Source organism: Micropterus dolomieu, linkage group LG01, assembly GCF_021292245.1.
Source record: "Micropterus dolomieu isolate WLL.071019.BEF.003 ecotype Adirondacks linkage group LG01, ASM2129224v1, whole genome shotgun sequence".
Classification (NCBI taxonomy): Eukaryota; Metazoa; Chordata; class Actinopteri; order Centrarchiformes; family Centrarchidae; genus Micropterus; species Micropterus dolomieu.
In genome coordinates, this window is record NC_060150.1 from 48,385,002 (window position 1) to 48,400,825 (window position 15,824).

General features: G+C 39.3%; 1 protein-coding gene across 1 annotated transcript in view; it reads right to left on the minus strand.

Moving 5' to 3' along the window:
- Nucleotides 1-4,263: 4,263 nt before the first annotated feature.
- Nucleotides 4,264-15,824, minus strand: part of LOC123968416 (ribonuclease inhibitor-like) — a 12,832-nt gene continuing 1,271 nt past the window's right edge. The window contains exons 2-4 of the mRNA XM_046045172.1: nucleotides 5,973-6,146; nucleotides 4,953-5,126; nucleotides 4,264-4,626 (exon numbers count right to left, since the gene is read on the minus strand). Coding sequence (XP_045901128.1) covers nucleotides 4,623-4,626; nucleotides 4,953-5,126; nucleotides 5,973-6,146 — 352 coding nt within the window. The 3' untranslated portion in view covers nucleotides 4,264-4,622. The remainder of the gene's footprint in view (nucleotides 4,627-4,952; nucleotides 5,127-5,972; nucleotides 6,147-15,824) is intronic.

Sequence of the window (15,824 nt, forward strand, 5' to 3'; positions counted from 1 at the left end):
TCTGGAGCTGTGGAGTCTGGATCTGTGGTTGCGGGTCACCTGCTGCCCCCGTGTTCCTGCTCGACACCCTCTGCTGCAATGACTATTGTTGCTAGTCTTATTGTTATTATTGTTATTATAATCATTAACATTACAATTGTTATCATTAACACTACTATACATATCTGTACCATTTTTCATTTAGTCTATAGCAACATCACCTTTACTGTCTGTACCTCTGTGTGTATATTGTGTAGGCTGCCTCCCTCCCCTCTCTCTCTCCTTACATCCGTCTCTTTTTCTCTGTTCCTCTCCTGCTCTCTCTCCCCCTCTGTCCTTCACCCCAACCTGTCGAGGCAGATGGCCGCCCACCCTGAGCCATGGTTCTGCTCGAGGTTTCTGCCTCTTAAAGGAAGTTTTTCCTTGCCTCTGTCTCCTAGTGCTGCTCTTGGTGGGAACTGTTGGGCTTCTGTAAATAGCATCACAGAGTACGGTGTAGACCTGCTCTTTTATGAAAAGCGCTGTGAGATAACTGTTGTTGTGATTTGGCGCTATATAAATAAAATTGAATTATTATATCTCTTAAGTGCTCATTCATACAGTGGCCTAACGTCCCTATCCATGAGTAAAATCTAAATATTAACATCAGATTTGCAGTGAATATATTGAACTAATAAGCTTGACACAATATGAATAAACAAACTCATTAAAATTTTACCAATTTAATAATTTTGATAAAGCGACCAAGTTCTTAAAAGAACTCCAGCACAGAGAGAGGAACAAAGAAATAAACACATAAACGCAGCAGTTTGGCAGGTCTGGATACAGAATGAGCCACATCATGAGCTCTAAATCCTGACTGAAAAACAAACATGAGCACATCGCTCTCAACCCCTGCCAGGTTGTTTCAGCTGTGAAACAACAGCACAGCTCTGCTGATAAATAAAAAGTAAAAGTTACGTTGCGTTCTCTGGCGGACACGGCAGGGCTAGAGTAAACATTGCTATGTCGTTATTTTTCAGAACAAACGTTACAGGACGGCTGTAATAAAACTATAGCACAACATCACTGCACTGTAATAAGGTTATTCTTTATTAAATGTCACAAATAACAAAACAAATATATAATGTCAGTCCAGTGACTTACCTGAAAACCGACTTGCCTCTCATTCTCCAGCACTGGCAGTAACTCAGCCTGCTAAATGAACAAAAGACTGAGGACCCATGAGTGTTGAACGAGTAGGTTATTCTTGCTACACAGTAGCCGAGCTATCACATGACAAATGAACGACTCAAACCTAGTGACCCACAGTTGAGAATCGTGAACTAATCAATTCTGTTTCCTGTCCTGACAGAGCCCATGCAGCTGCCGTTAGACGAGTAAACATAAGAGTCCAAGACTATTTACGCATGTGTGAAAATGAACAAATTACTCCCTCAGACTACTCGTTTCTCCCGAGTCATATACAAGATTAGGCCAAATGAACGAAATGTTGAACGACGCAACACTATTTTCCACATCAGTCCACGCTAACAGCACAATGAGGATGCTTCCCAGGTCTCTGCAGCTCTCTGGCACCAGGTGGGACATCTGATCCACAATGTGACTCTGGGAGGAAAATGTAATAAATGCTTCAGGTGATGAAAAATATAAAGTAAACAAAACAGATTGAGTCTTTAAAAAACTGAGTATTGTTTACATTTCTAACGTGATTTAATTCAAAAAGTTAATCTTTGATATATTCTAGAAACATTACTCAAAGTGAAGTATTTCAAACCATTTTGTTTTCATCTTGATTATGGTTTATGGCTCAAGGAAATCAAAACTCCAGTATCTCAAAATTTATAAACATTTTAGAACAGCTTTAATACATTTCCGTATTATAAATTATACAGAAATGTATACTGGAGAAGAGCTGTCTAATCAGCTAATTAACTCAAAACACTTGCAAAGGTTTTAGATACCTCCGTGTTTTAATGTTGACAGCACTATTATGTCACAAACGTGGGAGCAAGGGAGACAGTCTTGAAATCTTTTTGTGTTATCCTTTCAAGACAGACAATTTAATATCAGCTGTCAAATGTCCAGTAGCCTAGTTGTCCTAGTAACATCACATACAGTTTAAGCTTTGAGTAGCAGATGTGGAGGCATCAGAACAACAAGAACCAATCACTAAAATCTTGTGACAAATATAAAAAGTACCTTTCTCTCTCAAGTGTCCTATTCCAGACAATAATCTCACACAGCCCTGCCGACAGCAGCACTCAATAGCGGTGTAGGGAATTAATTACCGTGCCAACAGCAATGGTTAACATTTTACAAGTTGTATAGCTTCCATCATGTAACTAAGGACTCTACCGCTAGCTTATTACAAGTAACATAATCAGGTGACATCCAAATAAATGACTTGTAACTAACGTTATGTAAAAGGGTTAATTGATTTGCTTCAAATTGTTCATTTGAGATTTAAGTAAACGTTAACGTAATTAATAAGTGATTCATAGTTAACTGTTGACTCTGGTGTGATGGCCGCACTAGCAGGCACACATGGAAACAACAATTCACAGTAGTAACTCTTGTTTTGAACATACTACATATTATACAAATAACTGGACACACTAGTTTTAAACAGTTTTGTTAGTTATTTGACTTAATTTTCTATTTGGGTGCACACATTTATTTAACTTTGTCAATGTAGCTAATTTCAGGTTCATTATCTTTAAGTTATGTTCTGTGAAATGAATACCTTCTTTTGGAGTTACCATTTCCTGGGGAGTTGCTGCTGGCGGTCTCTGGCTGACAGACAAAAGGACTTCCGACTGACTCTAAGCTGTTTAAGTAGAGGAATGGATAATTGGACTGCGCCATGTTTTCCCATATTATGGGGGTGGCAGAGCGTTCAATTTTTGAATTGTGTTTTCTTTGCTAGTTATACTTTGTTGTTATGATTATTTGATTGATTTACCCTTAGTTAATATTAGGTAGTGTTGCATGTGCTATAGTTATTGTTTACCCCATTTGTGTCAGAATGGCCTGATCAGCCACTACATAATTTTCCCCCATCTCTCAGTCTTGTTAGGTCTGTTTTGTTAGTCTAGGTCTGTTTCTTTCATCTTATGTTAAGGTTATGTTACCTGAGTTAAGTTCTGTTTAGTTGACCTCTTTTATGGGCCCAGAATTTTTTCATAAATTAGTTTCTTTTGTGCTTTGTAAATAAAAATATCTATATTTTGGAAACGTATTTTCTGACTCCTCATGCCTGACAGCTTGGTCCCTCACATCTGGTCTCAACAAAATCTAACGTTAGTCTTGCAAAATACGTTACCACATTTATATATTAAAAATCATTTAAAACCTTGTGAAGTATAATGTCAATAACAGATATGTTAGTTATTTTAATATTTTCAGGTATCTTACCTTGGCTGTAGGCTGGTAACGACCATAAACTGGTAACAACACAACCACAGGTTCCGAACTCCACCGCACAGAACTGGGGGTGTAGAAGCTACCTCTGCTAACGCAGAGTAGCATATAGCATTAGCTCATTAGCATGAGCTAACTCGGTCACGTCGAGCTAGGCGGGAGTGGTTTCAGCAACATGTCACCTCAGCTCCACCCATGACCCGCCTCTTTATCCATTTTTGGTTATCCTGGAGTGACGGAAGGTGACGCACTGCCAAGATGGTTCCACCCAATTTGGGCTTCAAAACTGCTCTTCAGAAACTAACCGTTGAGCTCACTGACACTGCGTCCATTTTTATATACAGTTGGATGTCTGTTAATAATATTATACACTGCAAAAACTAAAATCTAAGTAAGTAAGGCAAAATATTGGGGGTTTTTTGTGTAACAAGATATTTCTTCTTACCAGGTGGCTTTTATTTTAGAGAATTTCACTTGTTGCAAGTTGTTTTGTCCTTAAGTAGCAAGTGAAATGTTCTTGTTCTTTTGGCCGGAAATTTTGCTTATTGTAAGTAATATCGCCCCCATTTTATGGCTTTTTTCTTGTTTTTGAGAGCTCAGTTTTTGCAGCATAAAAAGTATGGTCTAGGCGGCCCTTGAGCCGCAGCTGGCCCGCCAGCAATATAGCGTAAAAATAATAATTATAGCGGCTGGTGTTGAAACAGATCTCAGTCATGAAAGCAAAAGTTACACACATAATAGCTTGCTCTTAAGTGATTGGGCCAACAAAATAAAAGCACAAGAAAATTTTTGCAGCAGTACTTGTCGTGTTTAATTGAAAGCTTTTACTTTGAAAAGTTCTGAAGGAAATTCAAAAGAGTGTCTGACTTGCTTGACACACCATCAGAAAATGTGAGAACGCGGATTCCCCTAAATGAGAAAAGCAGGAATGAGGTTAAGTATTTCAAAGAAATGATTTCCTCCTATTATGAACACTCCTTTACGGTCTACGACATACAAAGCCGGTGTTCCATGTATGGTATTTTGCTCCGTACAGCAACGGCACAGCAACACTCAGTCGTTCTGTACCGCATAGCAACAACAACAGCCTGGAGCGAGTTCAATCTCAAAACCTCTTGCAATGTTTTCGGATTGAACGACATGTTTTCTTGCAATGTTCTCCAAAGGGCTTCTAGGTATGTTTTCTTCTGTTTGGTGGGCGTGTCACAGGTGTTACCCAATCAGCTGCGATAAGTTTGTAAACACAATGGTGTTAAAAAGGCAGGAAAATACAGTGCACTTGCTTACACAACAGGGTGTTCAGGGAACCCCTGTTTCCGTTGAAAAAAAAGTATAAGATAGAAAATTATTTTTTTAAACTTTAAATCATGCAAAGCTGCCATACAGGAATCACAGAACTACAAAATAGGACTGGAGAAGCAGTATAATAGGTCTCCTTTAAGATATTCAGTGTGGATCAGTATAATATCAGCCTTATGTCTGCAGTTTAATGTTACCACAACTTTTTCATCATATTATTCTTAGCACAGAAGGAAAAAAGGGTGTCTGACCTCAGAGTATCCAGTCTACAGTGTGGACTCTCCAGAAAACCACACAGCAGCTTCACTCCTGAATCCTGCAGCTCGTTGTTACTCAGATCCAGCACTCTCAGATGGGAGGGGTTGGACTTCAGAGCTGAGGCCAGAGAAGCACAGCTGATCTCTGACAAACTGCAGTGACTCAATCTGCATAAAGAAAAAATGATGGAGATAAAATCCATTTCTAATCCAATCAGATGTGTTCAGGTTTTAAATGTGGAACTCAACATTACTATGTCCTAATCATTGTGTTATTGAGGACCATCATAATGTCAGCCTTCTTCAACTAAACCCACCCCCCAAATGAGCCCCTGCCCACTGAAAGCTGCAGAAATCGGGGACATAATTATGTAATTTGACAATTGAAATGCAATTAACTGTAAAATGCAGAATATCGTGGAATCTGCCAGAATGTTGATGCAATTTGTAAAAATCAGGAGTTATCCTAGCATTTTAAATGTTTTTGTCCCACAGCACTTAAGCTACACTAACAGAAGAACTATGCTGCTATGTTTTGGAGTTTACAGGCTCACTCTTCATGATACTTTAAGTGGTCATTGCCACCACATGATTACACACCCTTTTTGATGACTAAATATGTTTAAATTGTAAAATATGGAAAAAGAAATACAAATTTCATAGAAGCCGTATCCATGGTCTTATCATCCATCGTCACTTTAGCGGCAAAAATCTTTTAAGAGTAACAGAGAAAGCCTAAACATGCAAAAATTTGTTTGCCATGTATCCGTAGCATGCCCGCTCCACAACACTAGTAGTTTGGGGGGGGTCGACCACTCCCCTTTCTTTCTCTCTTTGTTTACACAGAAGCTCAAACTGTCTGCTGCCATAATCAAATCTACCTCATTCATTTTCCTCACACACAGCCGCATCAGTACTGATATTATCTTCACTGACTGATGGACCACAATGTTAGTCTGTATAAGCTGTCAAACATTGCATTTCTTTACTTTTCAAAACAGTCAGAGAACTGACCTCAGAGTCTTCAGTTTACAGTGTGGACTCTCCAGTCCAGCAGACAGCCGCTTCACTCCTGAATCCTGCAGCTCGTTGTTACTCAGGTCCAGCTGTATCAGATGGGAGGGGTTGGACTTCAGAGCTGAGGCCACAACGTCACAGTGAGTCGCTGAGAGTCGACAGCCACAAAGTCTGTCAGGACACAAAATGTCAAAATATTTTTATTTTAAAGAGTAAACTTTATTTACTTAAAGCAAAATGATGACATTGTATCAGTGGTTCAGCTAAATTTATCTCACTGTGTTTGGCATGAAACAATAATTCTCACCATTACCTCATCTCATCACCTCATTCCTCCAGGCTGTCAATCATTGTTTTGCTTTAATCTTGCGGATGACAGATGAAGGAATGAATTTAGTTATGTTTAGATTTCCATAATGTCCTCAGTCTGTCAGTGTGATCTGAGCAGAGATGTGATGAATCAGAATAAAGCGATCTCGTTTAGAAAAACAACCACATAAGCAAACAATTAAAGTTGGGAAATATTACATTAGGTCTTATCCACTGCGCCACCATCAAATATCATCTATCTTTGCTAGCTAACTGCAGATTCACAAAACTATATTCATTTAATAAATCAAAGTAATGTAATTTGTCTTTTCAGGGACAAGGCAGAATGGTAGAAAATAGGGACAACCCTCTTCAAATTTGTACTTGTGAAACATTTGTTGTAAACATTTTTCTCTGAGCCTCTAAAAAACATAGCCCACAATGCAATAAACCAAAGTTTCATTGCTTTCATATAATGTCACCATAAAAAGACAGGACATTGTCCAGTGTGTAAAGGTAGGCTGAATTCTACAATTATGCTCTTACATATTCATCAGACCTCTATTATTGTTGAAAGCTGCGCATTTCCTTATGCTCCTCTTCTCTACAGCACCAAGAGAGAGAAAACGTGAGTTTCTATACAATTTTACAGAATAGAGTATATTGCCAAAAGTATTGGGACATCCCTCCGAATCAATGAATTCAGGTTTTCCAATCACTTGTTTAAATTTAAGCACCTAGGCATGCAGACTGCTTATACAAACATTTGTGAAAGAATGTATCACTTTCAGGAGCTCAGTGAATTCAAGCGTGGTACCGTGATAGGTTTCCAGGAGTCCATTCGGGAAATTTCCTCAGTACTAAATATTCCATGGTCAACTGGTAGTGGTATTTTAACAAAGTGGAATTAGGGTGAACGATTTTGGAAAATAATCTAATTGCATTTTTTTAAAATCAATATTGCGATTTTATATGCGATACATTTTTAAGCTCTTTACCTTCTGTATTATTCAAAATGGACAAGCAGTAAATCAGTATATAGTATGACTAACACAATATTAGATTAAATTTACACTGTTCTTTCTTGTGGGTCAGGCTTGTCTTATGATGAAATTAGGTGATGCATGAATTGCATGAATTATTATTATGAGCAATGGTGGAGAAGATATAACAAATTATAATAATATGAGAAAGATAATTTGAGTCAAGTCATGGCATTAAATAATATGATATATCATCAGGTTGGCCTACCTACAGACAAAAAGAAAAACAAACTTACAGTAAGCGCTCAACCCACAGTTCAACCACCAATTAATGAGTCCTTATCTCAGTTCAAATCCTCTTTAATAGACAAGCTTGGAACAATTCAGCTTACAAAAGTATATTACGCAAAATATAAGGTAACGGGCGGATCTGATACCTGCTGAGGTGATTACAGCCAGCGGCCTGCTTACTTTCGTTAAACAACCCCTACATAAACCTGATAAGCAATCAAACTGCACTTTTTGTACATTAACGACAAAAGACCATATGATGGGTTTAACAACGTGTATGCAGAAATATATTAGGTAAGGAAAGTCCTTATAACAATCTGTGATTATACCACAGATATCTGATATAACAGTCTTTTATTTATTTATTTTTTTTTTACATGTGAAGGAAAAACCAATACACAAAGCATGTTTACCATCACATTAAAAGCTGTACATGAAGGCAGAATAGGTGACTATTACAAGCTTAGTAATTCTCCAACAACAGTGGAGTTCCCCCCCTCCCCCGCAGCCTCCGATGCTGGTAAGCAGTGCCCTGGCTGTAACCAGGCAGTAACTTGGGACTCTTTTGGACTTTTCACAGATATTTCCTGAGCTGACTGGTGGCTGTGTGTGTGATGCAGGCGCTGATCGCTACAGTACGCTTACCTTACTACACGTGTCTTTCTGTTGTGCATTTTTCCTGTCTGTCAAAGCAGCGGATATGGCCCAACGATTTCACCCACCACCAAGTTACCCGCAGTTGGCGTGTGCTACTTTCATTCCCTGTGTGACACTAAAGTTTATTTAGTGTCAGCTTCTGTAAATTTTAAAATCATCTGCAAGCCAGCTGGATGACACTGTTCCAGTTTTCCTTTCCACAGAGGACGTCATCAGCTTTGCCCCCTCCACATCCACTCCTGTCTCAGAAAACTATGTTCAACATACTGAGCCTTCGAGTTTTGATGCAGGCTATCAGCTACGTACAGTGGGTATCACACTACATAGAGTAAATCTGTTAGAGGAAATGATTTGTCAGTTCAAAGATGAGATGATTCTCAACTACCCCTTAAAGTACAGCTTTATTAATGAAAAGGGCACAGATGCAGATGGTGTGGCCAGAGATGCCTATGCTGCTTTTTGGACAGAATTTCTGGATTGTGCAGCAGAGGGGGAGAAATGAGAGTGCCGTCCCTGTCACCAAAATGGCAGGAGGAAGAATGGAAGGCTTAGGGAAGAATATTGGCCAAAGGATTTCTGGACCAAGGATACTTTCCATTGCACCTTGCCCCAGCATTTACCACAGCACTGATATTTGGAGAACATGCTGTGTCTAATGATATACTGTTTGAATCTATGCTCTTGTATCTTAGTCAGTGTGAGAGAGATCTCATAACAACTGCTTTACAGGAAGACATTGACAGTGATAGCCAGGATGAGCTATTAGATCTACTGGATCGACTGGGAGTGAAAATGGTTCCATCACGAGAGAACCTTAAAGCAGTCCTCCTTCAAGTAGCACACAAACAAATAATTCAAGAACCTAAATACGCTGTTGATAACATGTCAGCAGTTCCCGGAAAAAACTGGTTAATATTTTAAACCTCAGGAAGAAGTAAATTTGTGTCAGAAAGTAACAACCAATATGCTGAGCCAAACTTGCCCTTGTTGCTTTATGCAACTTCTAGAAGTTATAGATTTGATAGCCATTTAACACTGTAACAAGTCATGCAACAACCTCCAGAGAATCTATTGTTCTGCAGTCTTCCATGCAGTATTTTTTGTTCAAATTGTTCAAATTTCTTGATGTGAAACTACTGCAGTAAATGTTGTGCATGATAATGAAATAATTGCCATAAATGCTTTGAGGTTTTCATATTTCAGCAAGCTAATATCCGAGCAATGTAACAGACTGTGAGGCTCAAAGGTTGTTAAGTTTGCCAACTTGTAATGTCTTCTCAAATACAGAGAGCTTTTGTAAGTAATGGGTGTGAATTTCATTCCATATGACAGAAAAGAACAACCTGTGTTGTAAAAAATTATAATTTCCCAGTTTTTTTTTTCTATCAGAAAAGAGTATTATGTATAATGGCTGTCATGTTAATTCATAACTGTAAATTTTCTTGTTGTGGTGATTTCAAGGGTATAGGCTAATTAGTCTTATCACTTGAGAGCTGACTAAGTAACAGCACTGGATTCTGTGGTTAACTTTTAACTCAATGATTGCTCCAAAAATGTCTGAGTTTTACACAATGACCCCATTTATCTTATGAAAGGAAAGGAAAGCTGTACATAATCAGTGGTCGTCCACTTGGGGAAACAGCATTCCTGCTGGGGCGAATTCTGTGGCAGTTCCACAGATGAGCAACTTGCTGTAGCTCCCTCTGGAAAAAAAATTGACAGTTAACATTTACAGGGATAGTTATATTGGTTTTTTTTTGCTAATGTGTACCTTTATATCATTATTTCTCTCCATAGAAGCTGCAAAGAGACTCTAATAAATTATATGGGGGAAAACATACAGTCATCTGCAAAATGCATTTGTAGTATAAAGGGTTTAAAAAAATGCAAATACAGTTAATTAAAATCTGGCATAAAGACATGTTAAAAAGTTATTGGAATAGTACAGTTAATTATGTTACCATTTATTGCTAAAATAAAGAAACTGTGTTTGAATAAATAGACACATGTAATTTATTGTGATATTATACCTTAAATGGTTACTTGCCAATGCCAATTTCTTTGTATTTTACTTGTTACTGTGGTGGGGCGATACTTAAACAGGTCACTAGGTGGTGCTGCAGAATAAATCATGCAGTGAAGCAGAACGGAAGCATAAGTTTTCTCCCTAATTGTTCCTACATACAGACCTTTTTATATACAGTCAATGATACAGACAGATACAGGAACAGAATACACCCCTCCCCGACACCCACCAGGGAAGGGGGACAACATAAGCAAAAAAATCCTTTCAGTGAAAACATAAAGAGTCAAATTTGAATTAAGAGGAGTAAAAATAGAAGAAAGATACTCCTCTGACTGCTAGTCTCATTTCAGCTTCAGAAGAATTTAGGAATGCATTTTTGGAAATAAGAAGGCCAGCAGATTGTGCCTTTATTAGCCTACACATTGGAATTCTATGAACAGTAGTCTAGGCTATGGAAAGGATTAATCATTAAAGCGTCCAATATCTACTGCAGTGTGCAACGTATGAATACTATTGCTTTACTGTAAGACAGAACTGTCTAGTTCATTGAAGTGAATCATGAAGTTAACAATTAGCCTAATTTATTACTCAACCAATGCAAATTGTTATCTTAATTCAACCAAAAAGCAGAAAGACTTAGCCTACCTCAATTATTTCCAGACAGGTGAACTGGATTAGATTTTTATCGAGGAAGTCCCCTGAGAAATGGTCCAGGTCCTTTAAATCTTGAAAGACATTGATCCAAAATTGTGCATGGTGATGTAGCATCTCTCAGAAAACTCGTCTTCATGGTTATCTCTTAAAAATATCTGCATCTGCTCCACTGAACAGTTCTCTGTACCCAGGTCTGACCTGATACGTGTGGGAGTGCCACTCCTGCTTTCCACTTCATCAATGAAGTACCCAGCAATAACCCTGGAATTGCTACTTGTGGAGTAAGCATGTAGCCATATGATCATACGCGAAAATCCATCGACAGCCCCATTAATACAGATTCCATATGGTTTTAGTTTGTCATATGAATCGACATGCCACATGAAGTTGGGACCTGGGTTTCTGTAGAGACGTCGTCTTAGACGATTCCGTAGCCTCAGCTGTACTCCTTGCGGATCTAGGATTCAGCAGGTACCTGATAGTTCTTTGGGACACCACTAAGCCAGCCTGAGTGCTTTTCAGATGCATTAATTTATTGCCATGAAACATCCCGTACTGGTTTAATTGTTCCAGCAGGAAGAGAGCGACTTCGAGTAGGTCAGAGTGGGCTTTTCGTCTGAACAACCCCAAGGACTTAAGATACCTTCGCAGTGTTGACATACTAATATTAATGCCATCCACATTAAGTAACCTCAATATTTCCCAGTGTCTCATACCTAAGAAGAAATAAAAGCATATCAAATCCAATAGCGCAGTCATTGTCCACTTTTCATGCAGGTCAGCAATGTCCATAACTTTTCTCATAATGACAAGATCTTTTCTTATAATTATGAGATCCTGATCTCGTAATTATGACATCTTTTCTCATAATTAGGACAACCTGATCTCGTAATTATGAGATAAGGCTTTAAATTTTTTTTTCTTTGGTGAATGCAATGCGCTTCCGTAGTATTCTCTTTCAGCAGAAGAAGACGGATAAACTGATAGAAGATCACCTGTGTGTTCTACCTTCTCAACCTTACGTCGACTTCACTGATTGCTTTTGCTGCTGCCTAAGAATCAGCCGTGCCGTTGAAACTACCGGCATCGTCAGAACCGAACCGAGAGAAAATGCCGCTAGATTTCCTAAAAGGACTGACGCATCTACTCGCTACCACTTGCTTCATGCTTTTTTACAGTGAAGATGCTTTGCTGCTTGCTCTTGCCTGCGCTTGCATTATTTTGCATCTGCTTGCATTCTTTTGCTTTTTTTTTCCTGCTAGAATTATGAGCAGTGGCTCTTGGATACTTTTAAATCAGTGGGACTGTCATCTATTCAAATAAAGTAGGCTATTGCCATACTTTAAACACTTATGATCTTGGTGCTACACGAGTGCGGCCTATCAATAGCACTGCCCTTCTCCACGGACAACTTCCACAAGCGTCTGCAGAAAATTGCAGCGCTGGAAACCAAGATCCACAGGTTAGACTATGCTGGACTTTACCGTGGACCCAAAACAGTCGACAAGAGCATGCTAACACATGGCTAATTAGCACCAACAACACTACCAAGAAGCAGGAGGCCTGTGTACTGGGTAATAAATCTGAAAGTGGGAGTCCTCCCTGGAAAGCTCTTGGTGCAAAGAGTAAATAATTTCCTTGGGAAATGGGAGGACGATTAACAGGCAGAACCCAGCGCCCTGAGATTTGTGATGCGACTGGCTGGCCTGCATTATCATCCAGGCAGAGCACCTCTTCAACCCCTGTTCTTAGTAGGACACAGCCATGGACAGCTGCGAAAGGGAGAGTGTGCAACAGCAGAACAGATTTTCACCACTATTGCTGGACCCTGGATTTTCGTCTGATGACCTGGATAACATCCCGTCCTCACACAGAAGGGTAAGGACTGAGAGTAAATCAGAAAGTAAAAGGCTGCAGGGAAAGCTAACGACTGGGCCTCAAACTCTGATTGTGGGTGACTCTGCTGTAAACGATGTAAGAAGCATGTGCAGTAAAAACACCAAAATACTCTGCTTTCCGAAGGATACGGTGTCAGACTTGGCAGAAAGAATCCGGCATATCATGGCTGAACATCCTACTGTGAAAAACATCATACTGCACATCAGGGCCAATGATGTTGTGAAGCAACAGTCTGAAGTGTTGAAAGAGGACATTAATAATCTGTTGAACACATTTAGCTATTTGAATGCTGAGGTGTTTATCAGTGGCCCTATACAAATTGTCAACATGTCTCTCCTCTCAGGTTTTTTCCCACAGGCCCTGAAAACTGCAGTCATTCAGCCACTCTTTAAAAACAGCAATCTCGACAGGTCACTAATGAGTAATTATAGGCCCATATCAAATCTCCCATTTTTAAGTAAAATCATTGAAAAGGCTGTTTTTCAACAGCTTAGTGCTTTCTTGGCACTAAATAACTGTTTTGATGTCTTCCAGTCAGGTTTTCGACCACACCACAGCACTGAGACGGCTCTTGTTAAGGTCTTCAATGACATCCATTTAAACACTGACAGTGGCAGAATTTCAGTCTTACTATTATTGGATCTCAGTGCTGCATTCGACACGGTCGACCACAACTTATTACAAGACAGACTTGAAAACTGGGTTGGACATTCTGGCACAGTACTAAAATGGTTTGAATCCTACTTAAAGGACAGGGACTACTTTGTGTCTATAGGTAATCAAACATCTGAGCTAAAAAAAAATAACGGATGTGCCAGAATTTTCTTCAATTAAACAAAGATAAAACTGAACTCATTGTTTTAGGAGCCAAGGAAGAACGATTGAAAGTCAGTGCTCGACTTCAATCAGCAATGTTAAGAACCACAAATCAAGCCACAAATCTTGGTGTAATAATGGACTCAGACCTGAATTTAAGGAGCCAGATTAAGACAATTACAAAGTCAGCATACTATCACCTGAAGAATATATCAAGGATTAAAGGACTTATGTCTCAGCAAGACCTGGAAAAACTTATCCATGCATTTATCTTCAGTCGACTCGACTACTGTAACAGTGTCCTTACAGGCTCCCTAAGAAACTATCAGACAGCTGCAGCTGATTCAGAACGCTGCTGCTCGAGTCCTCACTAAGACCAAAAAGGTGGATCACATCACTCCAGTTCTGAGGTCCTTACATTGGCTTCCTGTATGTCAAAGAATTGATTTCAAAATCCTGCTGTTAGTTTATAAAGCACTAAATGGTTTAGGGCCAAAATACATTTCTGATCTTCTGCTTCGTTACGAACCATCCAGACCTCTCAGGTCGTCTGGGATCAGGTCTGCTTTCTGTCCCCAGAGTCAAAACTAAACAAGGAGAAGCAGCGTTCAGTTATTATGCTCCAGCATAGAAACTGTCAGTTCTTTTAAACTAAGACTGAAGACTTTTCTTTTTACCACTGCCTTTAATTAAATCAAATTTAAAGCCATAGATTGGTAACTTTCACTGCACTGTAATGTCCTGTTTTCTTTTTCTTTTTTTTAATATTTTCAGTGAACACTATTTACACGGTGAGAAATGAGTAGGTAATTGAGTGAAAAGATAAGAGAGTGAGATTGAACAGAGTGAAGGAAGTGGTCTTAAATCCTGAGTGATTTGCAGGACCCTCTGGCCACCTGTAAACACGCAAGTGGGTCCTGTTATTGTTCCTTGTTGCTGTGACGACAGTCGTTACAGTCGTTAAGAGTACCTGTGGCCAAGACTGAACGACCATCGTTGGTATCTTCACCTGAGGTTGGTAGGTTACGTTTGTTGAGTTTCCTGGACAGTAACATCAAGTTCACACGAGAAGATGTTCACAGCAACAGTTTGGCCTTCCTGGACTGCGCTGTACACATTGAAGAGGACAGGAGCCTGCAGATTGGTGTTTACAGAAAACCCACACAGACCAATACCTACTGTTCGATTCCCACCACCCACTGGAGCACAAGCTAGGGGTCATGAGAACACGGCACCACAGAGCGGAAAACATACCAACAAGCGCCCAAGCCAGAGAGAAGGAACAGAACCACCTGAAGGGGGCACTTACAGCCTGTGGATACCCTAAATGGACCTTTGTGAAAACAGCCACAAGATCCAAGAAGAACAAAACTACAGGGGAGCAGGAAAAGAAGGTCAAACGCAACAACATTGTGATTCCATACGTGTCTGGAGTATCAGAGAAACTCAGGAGGATTTTCAACAAACATAACATCCCTGTGTTTTTTAAACCCAAGAACACACTAAGACAGATGCTGGTCCACCCCAAAGACCGCACACCCAAACACAAGAAAAGCAGTCTAGTGTATGCGGTCCAATGCAGTCAAGCTGAGCTGCAGACCACGCCCTTTTTTCCCTGGTTGTGGTGCTTAGCTGCAGTCAGCTAGTTAGTCACCAGGTGGGAGGGATCTGGTAATTAGGAGATTTGGAGTCATTCACAGGATAGAAAGCAGGCTGGGAAGATGTGTTGAGGAACTGGAAAAAAATGAGACTGCAGGACTAAAGCTTGTCTGAACGAGGAAGGAGTCGGTGAGCGTTTGTTGTTTGTGAAATGTGGTGGATTTTAATATTAAAGTGAATCATGTAATTATATTTAGGAAAAAAATGTTTGTATAAAACCATGTGTTTGAATTGTAAACTAAAGTGTTGTACATTTAACATCATGGAGATTTGAAGCATGGTTAAAAGTAATGTATTGTAAAGTTTAAAAGGGAAAAACTGTAAGTGTAGGATTGTGTTGTAGAGGGTTAAAGTTGTTAGGATTTAAAATTAAATTATGTGAGCAGTGATTTAAAATAAGTATTTTGATGTTGGATGGTGATGTTTATTATGGTTACCTGAGTTTATTATGTGTTTCATTGATTTACTTGTGTTTGTATTTAAGGTTTTTTACCTGCTTATGGCTACGACAACTTTCAAATAAAAGAAGGAAAAGAAAGAATTGATTCCTGGTCA